The sequence below is a fragment of the Taudactylus pleione genome, unplaced genomic scaffold (assembly GCF_031769625.1).
Source record: "Taudactylus pleione unplaced genomic scaffold, aTauple2 ptg000070l, whole genome shotgun sequence".
Taxonomy (NCBI): domain Eukaryota; kingdom Metazoa; phylum Chordata; class Amphibia; order Anura; family Myobatrachidae; genus Taudactylus; species Taudactylus pleione.
In genome coordinates this window covers 18011166-18030354 of record NW_028284472.1, presented here as the reverse complement: position 1 = coordinate 18030354, position 19189 = coordinate 18011166, and the positions used below count along the sequence as shown (strand labels likewise).

At 44.0% G+C, this 19189-nt stretch overlaps 1 protein-coding gene across 2 annotated transcripts in view; it reads left to right on the top strand.

The window, feature by feature from the left end:
- EVA1A (eva-1 homolog A, regulator of programmed cell death) overlaps positions 1–19189 on the top strand; it is a 477272-nt gene that overhangs the window by 72060 nt on the left and 386023 nt on the right. For both annotated transcript variants that reach the window (XM_088467277.1, XM_088467276.1), the window contains exon 2: positions 13093–13307. In XM_088467277.1, coding sequence (XP_088323403.1) covers positions 13212–13307 — 96 coding nt within the window. In that variant the 5' untranslated portion in view covers positions 13093–13211. The remainder of the gene's footprint in view (positions 1–13092; positions 13308–19189) is intronic.

Below are 19189 nucleotides of genomic sequence, written 5' to 3'. Positions count from 1 at the left end.
GTGATATACTGTACACACTCACTAATTTGCTGTAATAATTTTTTGCCCAGAGTGACCGCAGACACATTCCTGCCATATAGCTAGGATCAAGTGAAAGTGTTCTCAATAGAACTGTATGCATGATATGCAGACCATACACGATGCGATATAAAGGACATACAATACGTCTTATAAGATTTCCCTTGAAATTTTACATACAATATGTTCAAAAGGTATACGATTTATCCTATGATCCGATGCTTCGTATCACGATTACAAAACTTAAACAAGTGATTGGTTGTGCACATAACCATTACGATGAATCTGCTGGAATGTGATTAGGGGAGGCCTTATCTAGGGGGTATAAAAGGCAGCCACCATTTTAGGTATGTTATGGAGGAGGGGAGAGGCTAGGGATTTTTATACACCTCGTAATCAGACATCGGATCATATTACCTGCCAAAAGTGAATACGATGTGTGTCACATTGTGGTAAGATAGGTTGCCCTCGTACGGTCTTCCACTACGAGAGGCGATCCACTTTTATTACTGCGGGGACGTGCATCGTATGTACACCAAAACAACATACAATGTGTACGATCGCACGTTACTATCGACCGAAATCGTACACATCGTATAAAATATCTTACCGTGTGTGGCCGCCCTTACTAGCAGACTTTTAACCTGAGCACATAAATGAATCGCTGGGAATGACATCTGCTTGTGGTTTTAAATGAGTATCAAAAAGAATCTCCCTGAGAGTAACTATCAGTGTGAAAAGTGAAAAAATTAACGCTCTAAACATTATTTGCTTTAATATAATAAGGGTATCTAAGCACCCCATGAGAATATAATAAGGGTATCTAAGCACCCCATGGGAATATAATAAGGGTATCTAAGCACCCCATGAGAATATAGTAAGGGTATCTAAGCACCCCATGAGAATATAGTAAGGGTATCTAAGCACCCCATGGGAATATAATAAGGGTATCTAAGCACCCTATGGGAATATAATAAGGGTATCTAAGCACCCCATGGGAATATAATAAGGGTATCTAAGCACCCCATGAGAATATAATAAGGGTATCTAAACACCCCATGAGAATATAGTAAGGGTATCTAAGCACCCCATGAGAATATTATAAGGGTATCTAAGCACCCCATGAGAATATAATAGAGAATATAATAAGGGTAACTGAGCACCCCATGGGAATATAATATAAGGGTATCTAAGCACCCCATGGGAATATAATATAAGGGTATCTAAGCACCCCATGGGAATATAGTAAGGGTATCTAAGCACCCCATGGGAATATAGTAAGGGTATCTAAGCACCCCATGGGAATATAGTAAGGGTATCTAAGCACCCCATGGGAATATAATAAGGGTATCTAAGCACCCCATGGGAATATAATAAGGGTATCTAAGCACCCTATGAGGATATTATACACATGAAATTGGACTGATACTTCTACATTGCCTTAGCAGTCTACAACTGCAGTGTGATAATCTGCTGGATCACACACAACTGTGTTAAAGTGTGTACCAGATGTTTAACTGGTTTCTATAACACAGATTGTTGAAAAGCATGAGTGAATTACACAGGGTTTACTGGTTATTGTAGAATGATACTGCAGGCAGATATACACTATTTGCACCTATACAGGTAGAGGGCTGAATACGTCAATTGATTTGACCTTTTGTGGATAACAGAGACAGCAGAATGATAGGCAGTGGAGATTGTTCCCAGCTGCACAAAGATCAGTATCTTTGTAACAGAAAAAATAGTTACTATGTGTAGTTACATGACAATTTCATTCTAGTAACCAGCAGGATTCAGAATAATATATAAGAGCCTCTAGTGCAGAGGTTCCCAAACTTTTTTGAATCACGGCGCCCTAGAGTATCAATATTGTTTTCACGGCACCCCTAAGCCAAAATTTGTTGTTGAGAAATTCAGAAAAAAATTTAGTAAAATGAAGTGTATTGTGCTGACCTGTCATTCTTAGGTTATGTGGTGGTGGACAGGTTTGCGCTTCTGTTTGTTCATATATTTACATTACATTGACCATCAATAATTTGATTTGGTGCTGGACCACTAACCGGAGGCACCCCTGCAAGTGTACCGAGGCACCCCAGGGTGCCACGGCGCACAGTTTGGGAACCACTGCACTAGCCGATGGAAGTGCATTTTCAGGTATAGAGGGTTTGGAGAGGTAACAACCAATAAGTTAAGTTGATAATTGACCTGGATAATAATACACCTCCAATACCAAAAGCTGCATTCTAGTTCAAGGACTGTGGTAAATACCCTATATTTGAGGTGTACGTTTTTTAATTCGCTTTTAGGAGTTACTGCTTATTCAGTGCCCCACTTTAGAATAATACCTCTTTTTCTTGCATGTGATATTTATTCTAGGGCGCTCCTCCCATGAGAAATTACGTATAAAAAATATTTACTAGATCATGCGTATGGGTGTAGTATATAATAGGTGCTCAGAAGACGCCACACATTTAGGACATGCTTCTGGTCCACAATTCATTATCACTGGCTTATTTAGTTCTCTTAGCTTTGGTCGTATAATGTGGGACGAACAATTGTTGAGACACAAACCCAGAAATTAGTGGTTCCAATACAGATGAACAATAGTTCAGGACTTTCAACTTTTAGGAACAGTGGTCGAGTGGGAATTTTGAAGTAGGGGGTATGGAAAATGTAAGGTTGCACTTATGTGCATGCCGAAGACGTGCACGTGCCGGAAAAGGGGGCATGGCCATTTTAATAGGGTGTGTGTCCTTGCAACGCACCATTTTTTCATCAATATAGTGTACCACACCATAGTACCCCTTATACACATTATGCCACATATTAGCAGTGCCCCCTATACAATGCCCACAGTAGTAGTGTCATTTATGCAATGCCCACAGTAGTAGTTCACAGTATACAGTGGTAGTGCCCTCTATACAATGCCCACAGTGGTAGTGCCCTTAATACACTGCCCACAGTAGTAGTGCCAACTATTCATTGCCCAGAAGAGTAATAGAGCCCCCAATACATTGGCCACATTAATAGGGCCCATAGTAGTAGTGCCCCTTGTAATAGTGTCTCTCCCAACACCCACTGCGGGAGCCAGAAGGCGGAGCTCAGGAGTGAGCTCCATCCTCCGGCTGCAGGGAGGGAGCCGCCAGGCACCCGCTAGTAACACAATTTCAGTGGGTACCTGGCATGTGGAGAAGGCAGCTGCGGTGCCTTCTCCATATGCCTCTCGGCGGCGGGTCAGTGCTGAAAGTGCCGGTATACTATACCATCATATACCGGCACACTATACCATTGTATACCGGCATGCTTCGAGCATTGCTTAGGGGTATATTTACTAAAGTGCAGGTTTTTAGAAGTGGTGATGTTACCCATAGCAACCAATAAGATCCTAGTCAGTGGCAAACGCAGGATTTCTAGAGGGGGGGGGGGGGGGTTCCAAATGCTTGATTTTAGAGTGTGGCCAGTCCACGAAGTGGACATAAGTTGCACTTATCTACCTTTTAAAATGCATCATACAAACTGTATTGTGTGTCATTTCAGCATATACAGTGTAACCCTGGTTAAGGGTTAAATAACATGCCATATTAATAAGTACATATATAAGGTAATAAGTACATATATAAGGCAAATATATATGTACTGTAGTCACAGTTCATGAGGTAAAATGTATGTCTCATGTATTTATAATGGAGTATTGTAGTTCATGATATAGAGATATAGATTAATGTGTGTGTGTATGTATATATATATATGTGTGTGTGTGTGTGTGTGTATGTGTGTATATATATATATATATATATATATATATATATAATTAATGTATTTACATAGAAGTTTATGTGGTACTTTTTTTTCCCTGTGGCGAGGATGTGCACAGTGTGTGGGATGCACATGCACTGGGGAAGTAGGGGGCGGAGTGATATGGCTGGGAGTGGTTGGGTTCCTGTCAGGAAAAAAGGGGCAGGGACAGAGACGTATAAAAGGAGCTGCCAGCAGACTGAGAGTTATGGTGCGCACACACGGTCAGATTTTCTTTGATATGAACGATAACTATTATAAAAATCGTTCATATCTTTGACATGTGGGCCTGCAACGATGAACGATGCGCTTGCCCGCATGTCAGATAACGCTATCTGGCATTGTCTGTGTTTGCAGTCAGATTTTGACGATTTAATTCATTTTAATATTGTCAGAAATCGTTAATCGTTGGTAATATCGTTCAAATCGTTTCATCGTTCATCTGACATATCTGACTGTGTGTATGCACCATTAGTCTGCTGATCCCTCCCTTCAGTGCCCAACCCCATTGCAGCTTAGCAATGGTGGAGCCGGAGAGGGAGCTTGTGGCCTTGGCGTCCGGGTCCGGCTCTTATTGGCGATGGGGTGGAGGAGTCGCCTGCGGCTGTCCAGAAACTAGGGACTGGAGAGTGTGGCGTTCATTGAGCGGGCGGCTCCTGATCAGCTGTCAGCGGCCAAGGATCCGTAAGTGTCTGCAGCAGTAGTGGCCAGCAGCGGTGGTGGGAGTCAGACATTATCGGTGTCTGTGTGTAGGAAGGATGCGGTCAGACAGGCCAGCGCACACAGTCACCCCTAATGATTCAGGCGGGTGGTCAGTAGCACAGACAGCGGAGGTCCCCAGACATTCAGGGAGGTGGTGAGCATAAGAGCTGCAGTGAGTAGTACAGCTGCACCGCTCCACACACCTCTGTCAGTGAGGAGAGTAATACAGCTTACACTGACAGATACACAGACACCTGTCAGCGAGAAGAGTAATACAGCTTACACTGACAGATACACAGACACCTGTCAGCAAGTTACAGACACCTGTCAGTGAGGAGAGTATTACAGCTTACACTGACAGATACACAGACACCTGCCAGTGAGGAGAGTAATACAGCTTACACTGACAGATACACAGACACCTGTCAGCGAGGAGAGTATTACAGCTTACACTGACAGTTACACAGACACCTGTCAGCGAGAAGAGTATTACAGCTTACACTGACAGTTACACAGACACCTGTCATCGAGGAGAGTATTACAGCTTACACTGACAGTTACACAGACACCTGTCAGTGAGGAGAGTATTACAGCTCACACTGACAGTTACACAGACACCTGTCAGCGAGGAGAGTATTACAGCTTACACTGACAGATACACAGACACCTGCCAGTGAGGAGAGTAATACAGCTTACACTGACAGATACACAGACACCTGTCAGCGAGAAGAGTATTACAGCTTACACTGACAGTTACACAGACACCTGTCAGCGAGAAGAGTAATACAGCTTACACTGACAGATACACAGACACCTGTCAGCGAGGAGAGTAATACAGCTTACACTGACAGATACACAGACACCTGCCAGCGAGGAGAGTAATACAGCTTACACTGACAGATACACAGACGCCTGTCAGCGAGAAGAGTATTACAGCTTACACTGACAGTTACACAGACACCTGTCAGTGAGGAGAGTATTACAGCTTACACTGACAGATACACAGACACCTGTCAGCAAGTTACAGACACCTGTCAGTGAGGAGAGTATTACAGCTTACACTGACAGATACACAGACACCTGCCAGTGAGGAGAGTAATACAGCTTACACTGACAGATACACAGACACCTGTCAGCGAGAAGAGTAATACAGCTTACACTGACAGTTACACAGACACCTGTCAGTGAGGAGAGTATTACAGCTTACACTGACAGATACACAGACACCTGTCAGCAAGTTACAGACACCTGTCAGTGAGGAGAGTATTACAGCTTACACTGACAGATACACAGACACCTGCCAGTGAGGAGAGTAATACAGCTTACACTGACAGATACACAGACACCTGTCAGCGAGGAGAGTATTACAGCTTACACTGACAGTTACACAGACACCTGTCAGCGAGAAGAGTATTACAGCTTACACTGACAGTTACACAGACACCTGTCATCGAGGAGAGTATTACAGCTTACACTGACAGTTACACAGACACCTGTCAGTGAGGAGAGTATTACAGCTCACACTGACAGTTACACAGACACCTGTCAGCGAGGAGAGTATTACAGCTTACACTGACAGATACACAGACACCTGTCAGCGAGGAGAGTAATACAGCTTACACTGACAGATACACAGACACCTGCCAGCGAGGAGAGTAATACAGCTTACACTGACAGATACACAGACGCCTGTCAGCGAGAAGAGTATTACAGCTTACACTGACAGTTACACAGACACCTGTCAGTGAGGAGAGTATTACAGCTTACACTGACAGATACACAGACACCTGTCAGCAAGTTACAGACACCTGTCAGTGAGGAGAGTATTACAGCTTACACTGACAGATACACAGACACCTGCCAGTGAGGAGAGTAATACAGCTTACACTGACAGATACACAGACACCTGTCAGCGAGAAGAGTATTACAGCTTACACTGACAGTTACACAGACACCTGTCAGCGAGAAGAGTATTACAGCTTACACTGACAGTTACACAGACACCTGTCATCGAGGAGAGTATTACAGCTTACACTGACAGTTACACAGACACCTGTCAGTGAGGAGAGTATTACAGCTCACACTGACAGTTACACAGACACCTGTCAGCGAGGAGAGTAATACAGCTTACACTGACAGATACACAGACACCTGCCAGTGAGGAGAGTAATACAGCTTACACTGACAGATACACAGACACCTGTCAGCGAGAAGAGTATTACAGCTTACACTGACAGTTACACAGACACCTGTCAGCGAGAAGAGTAATACAGCTTACACTGACAGATACACAGACACCTGTCAGCGAGGAGAGTAATACAGCTTACACTGACAGATACACAGACACCTGCCAGCGAGGAGAGTAATACAGCTTACACTGACAGATACACAGACGCCTGTCAGCGAGAAGAGTATTACAGCTTACACTGACAGTTACACAGACACCTGTCAGTGAGGAGAGTATTACAGCTTACACTGACAGATACACAGACACCTGTCAGCAAGTTACAGACACCTGTCAGTGAGGAGAGTATTACAGCTTACACTGACAGATACACAGACACCTGCCAGTGAGGAGAGTAATACAGCTTACACTGACAGATACACAGACACCTGTCAGCGAGGAGAGTATTACAGCTTACACTGACAGTTACACAGACACCTGTCAGCGAGAAGAGTATTACAGCTTACACTGACAGTTACACAGACACCTGTCATCGAGGAGAGTATTACAGCTTACACTGACAGTTACACAGACACCTGTCAGTGAGGAGAGTATTACAGCTCACACTGACAGTTACACAGACACCTGTCAGCGAGGAGAGTATTACAGCTTACACTGACAGATACACAGACACCTGCCAGTGAGGAGAGTAATACAGCTTACACTGACAGATACACAGACACCTGTCAGCGAGAAGAGTATTACAGCTTACACTGACAGTTACACAGACACCTGTCAGCGAGAAGAGTAATACAGCTTACACTGACAGATACACAGACACCTGTCAGCGAGGAGAGTATTACAGCTTACACTGACAGTTACACAGACACCTGTCATCGAGGAGAGTATTACAGCTTACACTGACAGATACACAGACACCTGTCAGTGAGGAGAGTATTACAGCTCACACTGACAGTTACACAGACACCTGTCATCGAGGAGAGTATTACAGCTTACACTGACAGTTACACAGACACCTGTCAGCAAGTTACAGACACCTGCCAGTGAGGAGAGTAATACAGCTTACACTGACAGATACACAGACACCTGTCAGCGAGGAGAGTATTACAGCTTACACTGACAGTTACACAGACACCTGTCAGTGAGGAGAGTATCACAGCTTACACTGACAGTTACACAGACACCTGTCAGCAAGTTACAGAGACACCTGTCAGTGAGGAGAGTAATACAGCTTACACTGACAGATACACAGACACCTGTCAGTGAGGAGAGTATTACAGCTTACACTGACAGTTACACAGACACCTGTCAGTGAGGAGAGTATCACAGCTTACACTGACAGTTACACAGACACCTGTCAGCAAGTTACAGAGACACCTGTCAGTGAGGAGAGTATTACAGCTTACACTGACAGATACACAGACACCTGCCAGTGAGGAGAGTAATACAGCTTACACTGACAGTTACACAGACACCTGTCAGCGAGAAGAGTATTACAGCTTACACTGACAGTTACACAGACACCTGTCAGCGAGGAGAGTATTACAGCTTACACTGACAGTTACACAGACACCTGTCATCAAGGAGAGTATTACAGCTTACACTGACAGTTACACAGACACCTGTCATCAAGGAGAGTATTACAGCTTACACTGACAGCTAGATTCAGTGAAGGTAGAGGAGATGGATCAGCGCAGGCTCAGTGTGGCCAGGAGGTGGTGGGCACTAAAGGCTGTAAGCCCCCTTTGACATGCAGTTTGAGCAGAGCTACCTCAGAGAAGCCAGCTAGGGGTGAGGTGACACCTTTGAGGTAGCTAAAGGGGCTCAGAGCAGCAGCGGTTGGCAGAATCTTATATTCAGCAGCAGTGCCCGCCAGCAGATGGGAGTGACTTATTACGCTGGACATACACGCAGTGTCATCCTGTAATATGGCAGGCTGTATTCCTATAACTATTTCACAGAAGCAAACAGGAAGAAGTGACCTATAAATGGAATCAGAACCTGGATAACCTAGATCTGTTTAGTTTTCCATCATCCAGCTCTATTACTAATAATAGCGAAGCGGAGAGAGTTTGGGGCAGTGGGGTGTTAGAGCCTCACTATTAAGCAAAATATACTTTATTTACTAAAACAAAAGTAACTTGTTATCATAGACACTGTCAGTAACCATAGTTGGTAATAAAGTAACTGTATCCGGTAACAGTTACAGAGAACTTCTAACATCTTCTCTAAATTGAAGGATGTTCCCGAAATTCTCTGAGAGCATAAGGAACATTCTACAAATTGCAAATGCATCACTTTTGTCTGACGTTTGGACTCTCTAATTAAACAGGGGACTTTGCTAGTGTACTATTGCATGACATGTGAGTTTACTTTTATTTAAGTTAATGGACTGTATATATGTTTTTATATGATATGCCTAATTTGTTCAGTTAACATATAAACATCATATGTAAAATGCTTGGAATTATAAAGTTGAATATAGCTGCATACACCCACAACGATTGAGGTAATGAACGATTTTAGTAAACGATTTTCTACCTTGAAAAAATGAACTAAAATCGTTTACTAAAGTTGTTCATTTACTATGTTCATTTAAATGTAATGAACGATTTTTATGAACTACAAACGATTTTTGTATATTAACTTAATGAAAATCGTTGAGTTGACAAGTCTGACTGAACTACAAACTACAAACTACAACCGTGAACGCGCAAGAACAATAATCGTTCGTCGTTTGACTCAGAAAGTGAACGATTTTTTAAAACGATTATCGTTAAACGATATCGTTTAACGATAATCGTTCAAAAAATCGTTGTGTGTGTGTATGCACCTTTTGTGATAACTAATTTACAACCATCTTACGAAGGTACAGTATAAGTACTTTTCAAACTGTATCTTGTGCGTCACTTTCCTGGAAGAGCAGTGGAGGAAAGATGTACAAGATTATTCTGGTACAATGTTTATTGTGTGAACCAATGTTACATGACACATCTATAATTAAACACTTAAATTGGGGTTTTCCCAAGTAGGCCCATACTACTTACTTATACTTGGGTGGAGGCACTGATTTAAAAAAGAGCTACACCACCTAGCGGGAGGTAAAGGGTGTGTACAGTAGAGTAGGGGGCATATTCAATTAGGTGCGAAAAGACCCGTACTTTTTGCATGCCGGACTTTTCGCCGACTGCTGGTTTTCCAATGCGAAAAAGTATCGCGCTCGTCCCCGCTTATCCCCGTATTCAATTAAAAATCTGCAAAAAACGGAACCGGCGAAACTCAAACAGATGAAAGTCCTGTCAGTTTTGGGGAAATCAGCCTGACACCCCCCAAAAGATGCACTAACATTAGGGATAACTATAGATAACCCCTGAATAGCCCTGCTGAAGGTATTTGGGGTACTTAAATGCTCTCAGTAGCTGCTAATTAGCGTATTTGCATAAGTGGTGAAGAATAGCATTTAGCAGTTTTTTTGTGTGCAAATAACTACTCCCCGCAAATTTGGGGTACATGAAAATGGGTGCTAGCATATTTTAACGTTGCTAAAGTGAACTTCAAAAAAACGTAAAAAATCCACCTGCCGCAAGCACCTGAAAACTTAAAAAACACCTGGGACATACTAGGGGACCCCTCTGGAGTCTATTTCACTAGTTTTTAAGTTTGTCCCCCAACTTTGATCTTTTTCGCCCCCAAAATGAAAGTGCTTTTTTGGGGTGTTAAGTATTTTTTAAACTTTTTTTGACAGTTTACCTTTGGGGGACTGTCCCAAGGGTGCAGGGTGGTTTTCAGAAGTTTGCACCCCAAAACCCCAATTCTGCACTTTTTTTCGACTGCTATTCATAGGCGAATCTTTTTCGCCGATTCCAATGCCTTGACTTTCCCCACCGGCGAAAAGTAGTTGGAATTGAATACAGGGATAAGTTTTCGCCTGGCAAAATGACATCACCGGCAAAACTTTCTCATCGAAAACGGCTTTTCAACGCTAATTGAATACGGCCCTATATGGGAGTTAGTAACCAGGACCAGTGATCACCATTAGGTGCGGCAGTAGGGTCATCCTGCCTGAGCTGAATGTTTTTATTTCAGATGTGGGCACCATTCCGGAGCATTAGACCAAGTCCTGGAGTCTGGGGGAGCAGACTGCCCTGGACATATATGTACTGGATAGTATATTTTTATAAGTATTAATATTAACCCTATTGATTGCCTATAGCAGTGCATGTTTTCCAGATCTCCTAGTTGGTGCACAGGTGTATTTATTACTAGCTAACACATGTTAATATATCAACAGGTGGTGCTAATTATTTAATTGGTGATACTCAGAAGAACATGCAGCACTAGTAAAACTCTATTATATTACTATTTCTATTGTGGTCATTTTGTGGGCTGGGGAGGGGGGTTTCCAGGCAACTGGAACCCCCCTCTGCGTTTGCCTATGCTAGCTAGTATCTTCTAGAAGGTGCTAGATAAATGATAAGTAGAATCTGGTTGCTATGGGCAACATCCCCACTTCTAAAATCCCACACTTTAGTAAATATACCCCCCCTAGGGTGAGATGTACTAAGCCTTGGAGAGAGATAGTGAGAAGCATACCAACCAATCAGCTCCTGTCAGATTATAAATCCGTATTTATACCCAAACTACTTTCCTGGGAAAAACCATCTTGCATCCTTATGGATTACGTATAATGTAATGTAATAAGCAAACTTTGCAAGAAGATTTACCTTTAAAAAATCTTTACCTATAATTATACAGCTTTACATTTTATATGCAAAATTAACTTCCTGCCATCATATAAAAAACACAAACATTTTGAAAGCATAGGGCCTGACCCGCTAGATGCGGCCGCTCGCTCCCAGCGTATGCAAATCCAGCGCACGCCCAGCAAGGCAGGCGCTCGCACGGCAAGGCATTAGCACGCCCACTGTCTTGGCGAGCGATCACTTGGCGTATGCAGACGCCCACCAGCCATTCATAAGACTCCCACTTGCGCACGTCATCTCCAGGAAGTGCATGAAAACATTGGTACATCGAGCACCATCGGATGTGCTCGCAGCGCTTGAGGTTGACTATACCTTGCCGCGAGCACTGCGATCACTTCAGTGTGATATACCAGGTGACGTGTACTATGACGCGCTGCCTTTTAATTATGCACGCCTCTGAAATGACGTTAAGATGCTCAGGCACGCCTGCGTTCGCACCTCCACTCTCCCGTTTCCAGGTGCCTGCCCCTGTTACCACCCACAAATGGCTTCTCTTGTCACTCATTCCACTGGGCTGTCTTTGCTTGGCGAGCGAGCACTACCTGATCGCTCTGACTAGTTCGCGCACGTGCACTACAATGCATGCGCAAATGCATAACATCGACCAGGAACGAGCGAGCGGCGGCTTGTGAGAGGGTCTGAATCGGGTCCATAGTTTCTATTTGAAGGGAGATTATGTACTGAATATTGGGACTTTTTACTATTCTTTTAATTTTGAGTAAAACTTGCACATAACGTACTTGCCAACATTTTTAAATATTATTTTAATAGACACTGACAATGCAACGTAAGGGAGACCAGGTTTAAGTGCTGTATAGTGATCACCAGGCTCTGGAGATGACCACACACAGGATAGTTTGCTAGTAAAAACCTTGGTTCATCTTAAAGTTGCATTACCACATAGGGAGAAGATTTTACTAACTGGAAACTCTCATAACAGTTAAACTGGGGAAAATAAAATCTGAAGTAGCAAAGCACAGCATGTATGGTTACTAAGAGAATACGGGATTAATGTTTAACTCTTTTGCTGTACTTATCTTGTGATTGCCTAGCCTCGTTATATCACTTACAAATGTACTCATTTAGAAGACAATGAGGTGATTCAGCAAGGATTGCAATTGCAAAACTGCACGCAGAGTCCCCTATTTGAACTTTTGACTGCGCTGCAGCCGCACCTCTGAATCCACCACTGGTCGTGATGGTGGAAGGCGCCGTGCCGTCGGCCAGCTGATTAAGCCTCATCTTACTCAGGCTGGCAAACTTGCGAGCCCAGGTTACTGCGTCGACCTGGGCTCGCCACTCCCGGAAAATGGGGCGGACACGCCCCCATTTCCGTGAAAGCCGGTCGCCTCTGCACCACCCCTTAAATGCCTCTGCCTGTCAATCAGGCAGAGGCACAGAAGGGGCTGCATGCGACTACGCAGGACCCCCCCCCCCCTTATGTTTAATTGCAAAGTGATAACTTTTACACACATATCAAAGCTTAAATCTGTATTCATGGTAAAGATACAACAGTTGCATAAACCATTACCAAAGCATATTTGACTTTCAATTTCCTGCTATGATACACTTCTTTTGTGATTTAATGAATTAAAAATATAATTTGTTTTAATTTTTTGGTGGCAGGTTACATTTCTAAACTGCTGAGGAATTATACGTTGCGAGCCTGTGATGGAGAATACGTTTCACTCCGGTGTCCTCACAGAACCACCATCAGTATCCAGTCTTCATTCTATGGAAGAAACATGCCCAGCCATCAAATCTGCCCATCACGTCACACACAGTCATTCGCTACATTTGTTAAGGAGGATGTATCCTGTTCCGCTGACACTTCTCTCCAGGTACACATGTGCAATTTCTGTCATGTCTGGCTATACTGGACCCCTCATGTATACACACAGGTGGCAGCCATTTTGTCATGTCTGGCTATACTGGACCCCTCATGTATACACACAGGTGGCAGCCATTTTGTCATGTCTGGCGATACTGGACCTCTCATGTATACACACAGGTGGCAGCCATTTTGTCATGTCTGGCTATACTGGACCACTCATGTATACACACAGGTGGCAGCCATTTTGTCATGTATGGCAATACTGGACATCTCATGTATACACACAGGTGGCAGCCATTTTGTTTGATGAATCAAGTCCAGACCCTCCAACATGATCCGTTCCGTTAGGTACAAAACACTCTGCTCCTGGACTTCCCACCTAATGTATGATTGCAGTCACCTGTGCTGAGCTAGGTAATTGATGAGAAAGGTATTTCATCACAGGTGACTGCAATCATACATTGGGTGGAAAGTCTAGGAACAGAGCATTTTGTACTTTATGGAAGGGGTCATGTTGGAGGGTAGGCAAGTCCCTCTGGGATATTTCTGTCTCCTACAGAACTAATAGGCTGGAGGTTCCCAAATGCGTTCCTCAAGGCTCAACAACAGTTCAGGTTTTAGATGGTTGAGCACAGGTGACTTAATTAGTATCTCAGTCAATTTGATTCCACCACTTGTGCTCAGCCATGGATATCTCTAAAACCTGAACTGTTTGGGAGCCTTGAGGACCACGTTTGGGATCCTCCTGTAATACGCTCAATTTGATTGTAGGTTCATCCCACAAAATGGCTGCTTCTACTGCATGTAGGCAACAAGTTTTCTTCAACCCCTCCCTTGCATGCATTGTGATGGGCCAATGCATTGACTGAGCAACTTCCACTGTATGTATCACTGTTCTGAGAGGCATGTATGGGATCAGTAGCTGCAGGGTATGCTGATCCTTGTAGTGCCATATTGGAGGATCCTCACGTTGGTTCTCAATTTGGAAACACATAAATATATGACCCAAAGTGGTGCTTTTATCATGTAGTGTAGGACCACCAGAACAGAGACGCCTTGATGTGACTGGTGGCTTACCATATTTAGGGGCCCATTTATCAATGATCGCTTTTGCAACACGATCAGGGAACGCCCATGATCGCATTGCAAAATGCGATCATAGCGGCGGATGTATCATCCGGGATATGCAGGGACACGGGCTCTGAAAGCCCATCATGTCCCTACGATGTCTCTGGAGAGCGGCCCGTCAGTGCAGGGGTGCTGCACATGCGTAGTCCCGCAGACTGCACATCCGCCATAGCCAGGGAGGGTTCCGGCGGATTCCTCTGCCTGCTAATAGTGCGCGGTGTAGCCCATAGGATTACAGCCGCTAACGGCATCTTCAGATGGCGTTAGCTGCGGGGGGCAATATCTGGGATGCATGGCATTCCGGATATTGGTAAATTTGGCAGCATCGCATCCCCCATAGAAACCTATGGGGGAGGTGGTTGCCAGTGGTAATGGAGGGATCACAGCAGGTATTGGAGAAACCTGCTGCCGTCCATCCTTAATACATACGGGGGATACTTAATATTTAAGGTAAACCCCCGGTGTTTTCAGAGATTATACCTCAAATACGCTTTGATAAATGGGCCCTTGTTGCCAAATGTATATCACGGAGTCCGCAGCATTTTATTATCATGTAGGACTGTTGCTGGCCTGTTGCAGTGTGATGGGGGAAGTTGTTTTGTTTTTTTCCTCTCATTTAATAGCAAAGTCACCTCAGGGGGAATGCTCTTTTAATGTACCCCATAAAGTACTTGTTTATTGGTATTTATCTGGTTTTTACATGTTTTTTCTCTGGTTAATGGAAAATCATTAAAAAAAAAAAATATATATATATATATAAATTTGTGGTTTACGTATCATTTCAATATCAATTTGGAGCAGATTTATGGTTACCAGACCACAGACATGTATTAGTATAGAAAATGCTGAGACTTAGGGCATATAACTCCTAGAATGTTGATATAAGATGTTTCCTGCAGATTGGAGTCAATTGCCTGTGTAGTAGTGTAGCCTTGGGGTACATATGTACAGTGTTTGGCCTTACCTTACTGTCAGCGAGCGTTATTGTGCTCTTGTATGTCAATTACAGTCTAAACAGCAGCTAAAACGACAGTGTTGACAGTTTGCAAACAAAGGGGCTGGCAGGCAGGTAACTATTGTGTTCCTAAGAAGTCGGACTTGAAAGTTGTTTGTTTTCTCGTGAAAACTTACCCCGGAATACCAACTTCACGCTCTTCAGCAGGTAATTGTGCCTTGATGAGTTACATGCCCCTCTTGGGCTAAATACACAGAAATGTTTAAACCTTAGCTAATATGTATTTAGTCATGATCGCTGTAATGCAAGAACACTCTGGAATCTGATAACACCACAGTGTTTCGCTGCATATAAAATCTGTGATTATACTTGACCAGTTGTCACCTACAAGACTTTATGCTGGTTATACACTATATTGAGAGGTACAATGTCATACAAGATAAAAGTGCATAGGAACAGCATGGTACTGTTAGCATTCCTACATACTCTAATGGTGCCCACACACATACCGATGTCCTCACGATACGATTTTATGGCCAATTTCCTCATGAACTTTCACGGGAGCTCCCTTGCCGTCGTGATCACGATTTGGAGTTAAAAATGTCCAATCTGACTAAAGATCTATCTTGAAGCCAGTGCATTGTATCCCAGATTGGCTAATCTGCCTTACAGCACAGCAGATCAGAAGATGCGATGTACGACGAGCGGGGACGCGCATCGGCATCGTGCTCGTGAGTATAAACTCACGATTTGTACTTTTGTTACCCGATTCGTCGTCATGATTCGTCGAAATCGGCCAAATCGTTTAAAATGTCGCTATGTTTGTGGCATACATGCCTACTCTCCCGGTTTTCACGGGAGGCTCCCGATTTTTCGGGTAACCCCCCGCACCCCCGGAAGGGTGGGAATTTCTCCCGCATTCTGCCCACTTCCTAGTGAAGTGGGCAGAATGAGGAGAATACCCACGGCGATCGCGGGTCTCCATGAAGGGGGTGGGGGCTTAAGATGTGATTCTGCATGACGCGATTTGTTAGGCCCCGCCCCCATCGCCCCCCTGCTGCTTCTCTTACCCGGGCTTCTCCCGGGAAGAGATTCTGAAAGGTAGGCAAGTATGGTGTGTGGGCACCTTAAGTCTGCTTGACCGGCTCCAGAATCCCAGTGGCTGCGATCCCGACAGTCAGTATTAGGGTTAGGTTTAGGGTTAGGCTGCGGGGTAAGGTGGATGTTGTCCGGGATGTTAGGGTTAGGCTGCGGGAAAAGTGGGGTATGGTAAAATGACTTACCTGCATGTGTTGGGATTTCAGCACCAGGATTCTGACCACCGGCATTGTGCGCGCTGGGATTGCATACCCCAATATAGGACATCTAAACAGCAGCCTAGGACCGCTGCGTTCAGCTGGCATCCTAAAATTGCGTCACAGTCATTTTATTTACTTTGTAGATAGTGAGTTGGATTAAAATGGCTGAGGGGCTTTGGATAGAGGAATATGGACCTATAGGAAGGAGAATGTCATTTAGCATTCACTCCCAAATCCTAGGGATGTATCTATTCTAACTTCTGATCTATTTCCTCAAATAGTGACTCTGGCTGATCACATGTTTACGTCCAACAACCAAACTGGCAGCTGTGTATAGAATATGTATGCTCAATGCTTATTGTTCTAATTAAAGTGAATGCTAGTAGCATAGATTGCACAAGATGTTGCCTATAAAAATATGTATACTAGGAACGGATCTATTGGTAGACAATTCAAGATAAAAGACATTATTATCATCCTCCTCCTCTATTACTCAGTGCTGTACGCTCTGAGAATGTCCTTATTGCAAACTTTTCTGCATTATGGGAGATCCTGGACAGAACCTTGTGAAGATGGGTGAGGACCATACTTACCTGCTTTCTGTATCTGACCTCTGTCTGCTCCAGGTGGAAGGGATGGGATGTGGTGCTGTAAATCATGAGGCAGCCTCTGCATAGGGACATTGAGGGGGCAAGTAGAGGCCGCATCCACCCCCACCCCTGCTGCATAGGAACAGTGGCTTTACCCTCCCCCCAATACCTGGGTCTGTGTAATGTATTGCTGGCTGTGCCCCTACAATGTACTGCTACAATTTGCCAAATGGCATTGTGAGAGGTAGGGCCATGATCATGCCATTCACTGAACAAGTGGGTAGGAGGCGAGAGCTTGGTCTACTCTCCTAGGAGCCAGGAGAATTCCCCCTAAATTGGGGAGTCTTCTGGAAATTCCGGTGGAGTATGCAGATATTGGGAGAACATACAAACTCAAGGCAGATCTACTTATTGGAGTCAAACCTGTGGCTCTAGTGCTGCAAGGCAGCAATGCTAATCACTGTGCTACAAGCCTGCTGACATTATTATAAAGCTGGCCGCAAGTGGGATGACCTGCCACTTGGCATGAGTAGGTGGCCAAATTGATCCAGTTTCATGTATTGGTCCCTTGGACCCAATAGCCAGGTAAATTACGGCATTTGTGGGTCCTGTTGTAGCAGTCAGCGGAGCAGCATGCACACAGGCTGACGGGCCTTTGGCCTACATTACCAAAATGTGGAGCAGTGTTTCACTGGCCCCCATAGCAAAATATTTCTAAGGGCCACATAATGCCAATGGAGCCTCTCAGGCTCCCCTACTTGGCACTGAGAAGATCTGAGAGGGGCCCATTCTGAGCATGTGCAGTCCAGCACATGGGATTCCCAGACGATACCTCCCCTCTCAGCCAGAGCCAACACCACCTGCACCCACGACCGTTCCGCAATTAATGATCATTCCCAGTCAGTTTTGCTTGGATTGTCATTGAGCTATTTCAAGCTTCACACACTGCCATATTGTACACACATGCCAGGTATTTGGCTTTGTTTTAAGTCATTACAGATTCATTGATGAAACCTTTTCGATTGAAGTTTATTTAATGGGGCACATTGCTGTTTTTGGCCCCTTAAATGCTGCTGTGTATTTTGATTGATATAGTCAGTGCGAAGACTGAGGTCGTATTAGTAAATGGAGACAGCACCATCTACAGGCTGTGAGGCGGTATTGCAAGGAATTTAGTAGTTTACCTGGAAAATTTATTTTTTTGTTGTAAGGCAAATAATATATATAATTAAGGGCCTAATATAGCAAAACATTTTTGCGTGATATCTAGCGAAAATAATTTTTTTTGTTTGATTTGGTGCTAGACCAACAACCTGAGGCACCCCTGCAAGTGTCCCATGGCACACAGTTTGGGAACCACTGGCTTATAGCATACATCCCAACTGTCCTGCTATCGGCGGGACAGTCCATTTTTTCCTGCAGCATCTGTTCAGTGTACAGGGAGAGTCTGCGGACAGCGCAACATCTCCAGGCATGATAAAATGGGGATGTTAAGTGACAACACCCCTTCCTGTGAGAACATGCACCCTATCAGACATCTGTTAGGTCCCGATTTACAATGTATAAATGTTGGGAGGTGTGCTATAGGCTACACTCCACAAAAGGTAGCAGGAGAGGTATCCGTAGATCGAGCACCATCAGAAATGCATTAGTGATCACTTCTTCTAACACTTTGCAGGGACAGGCTCCTATTAGTCCTGTTTCAATACATTGGGGTGATCATTTCTTATTGCCACTATAACACAGTACACAATAAATTAATACATATGCCCCTAAATACTCTTTTTTTTGAGAAGAGGGTACAAGCACTTACCATGAAAAAAAAAAAAACATGCGGAAGGCAATAAAGGAAAAACTTGGATAAAGGCAGTGTTTCCCAAACTCAGTCCTCAAGGAACCCTAACAGAACAGGTTTAAT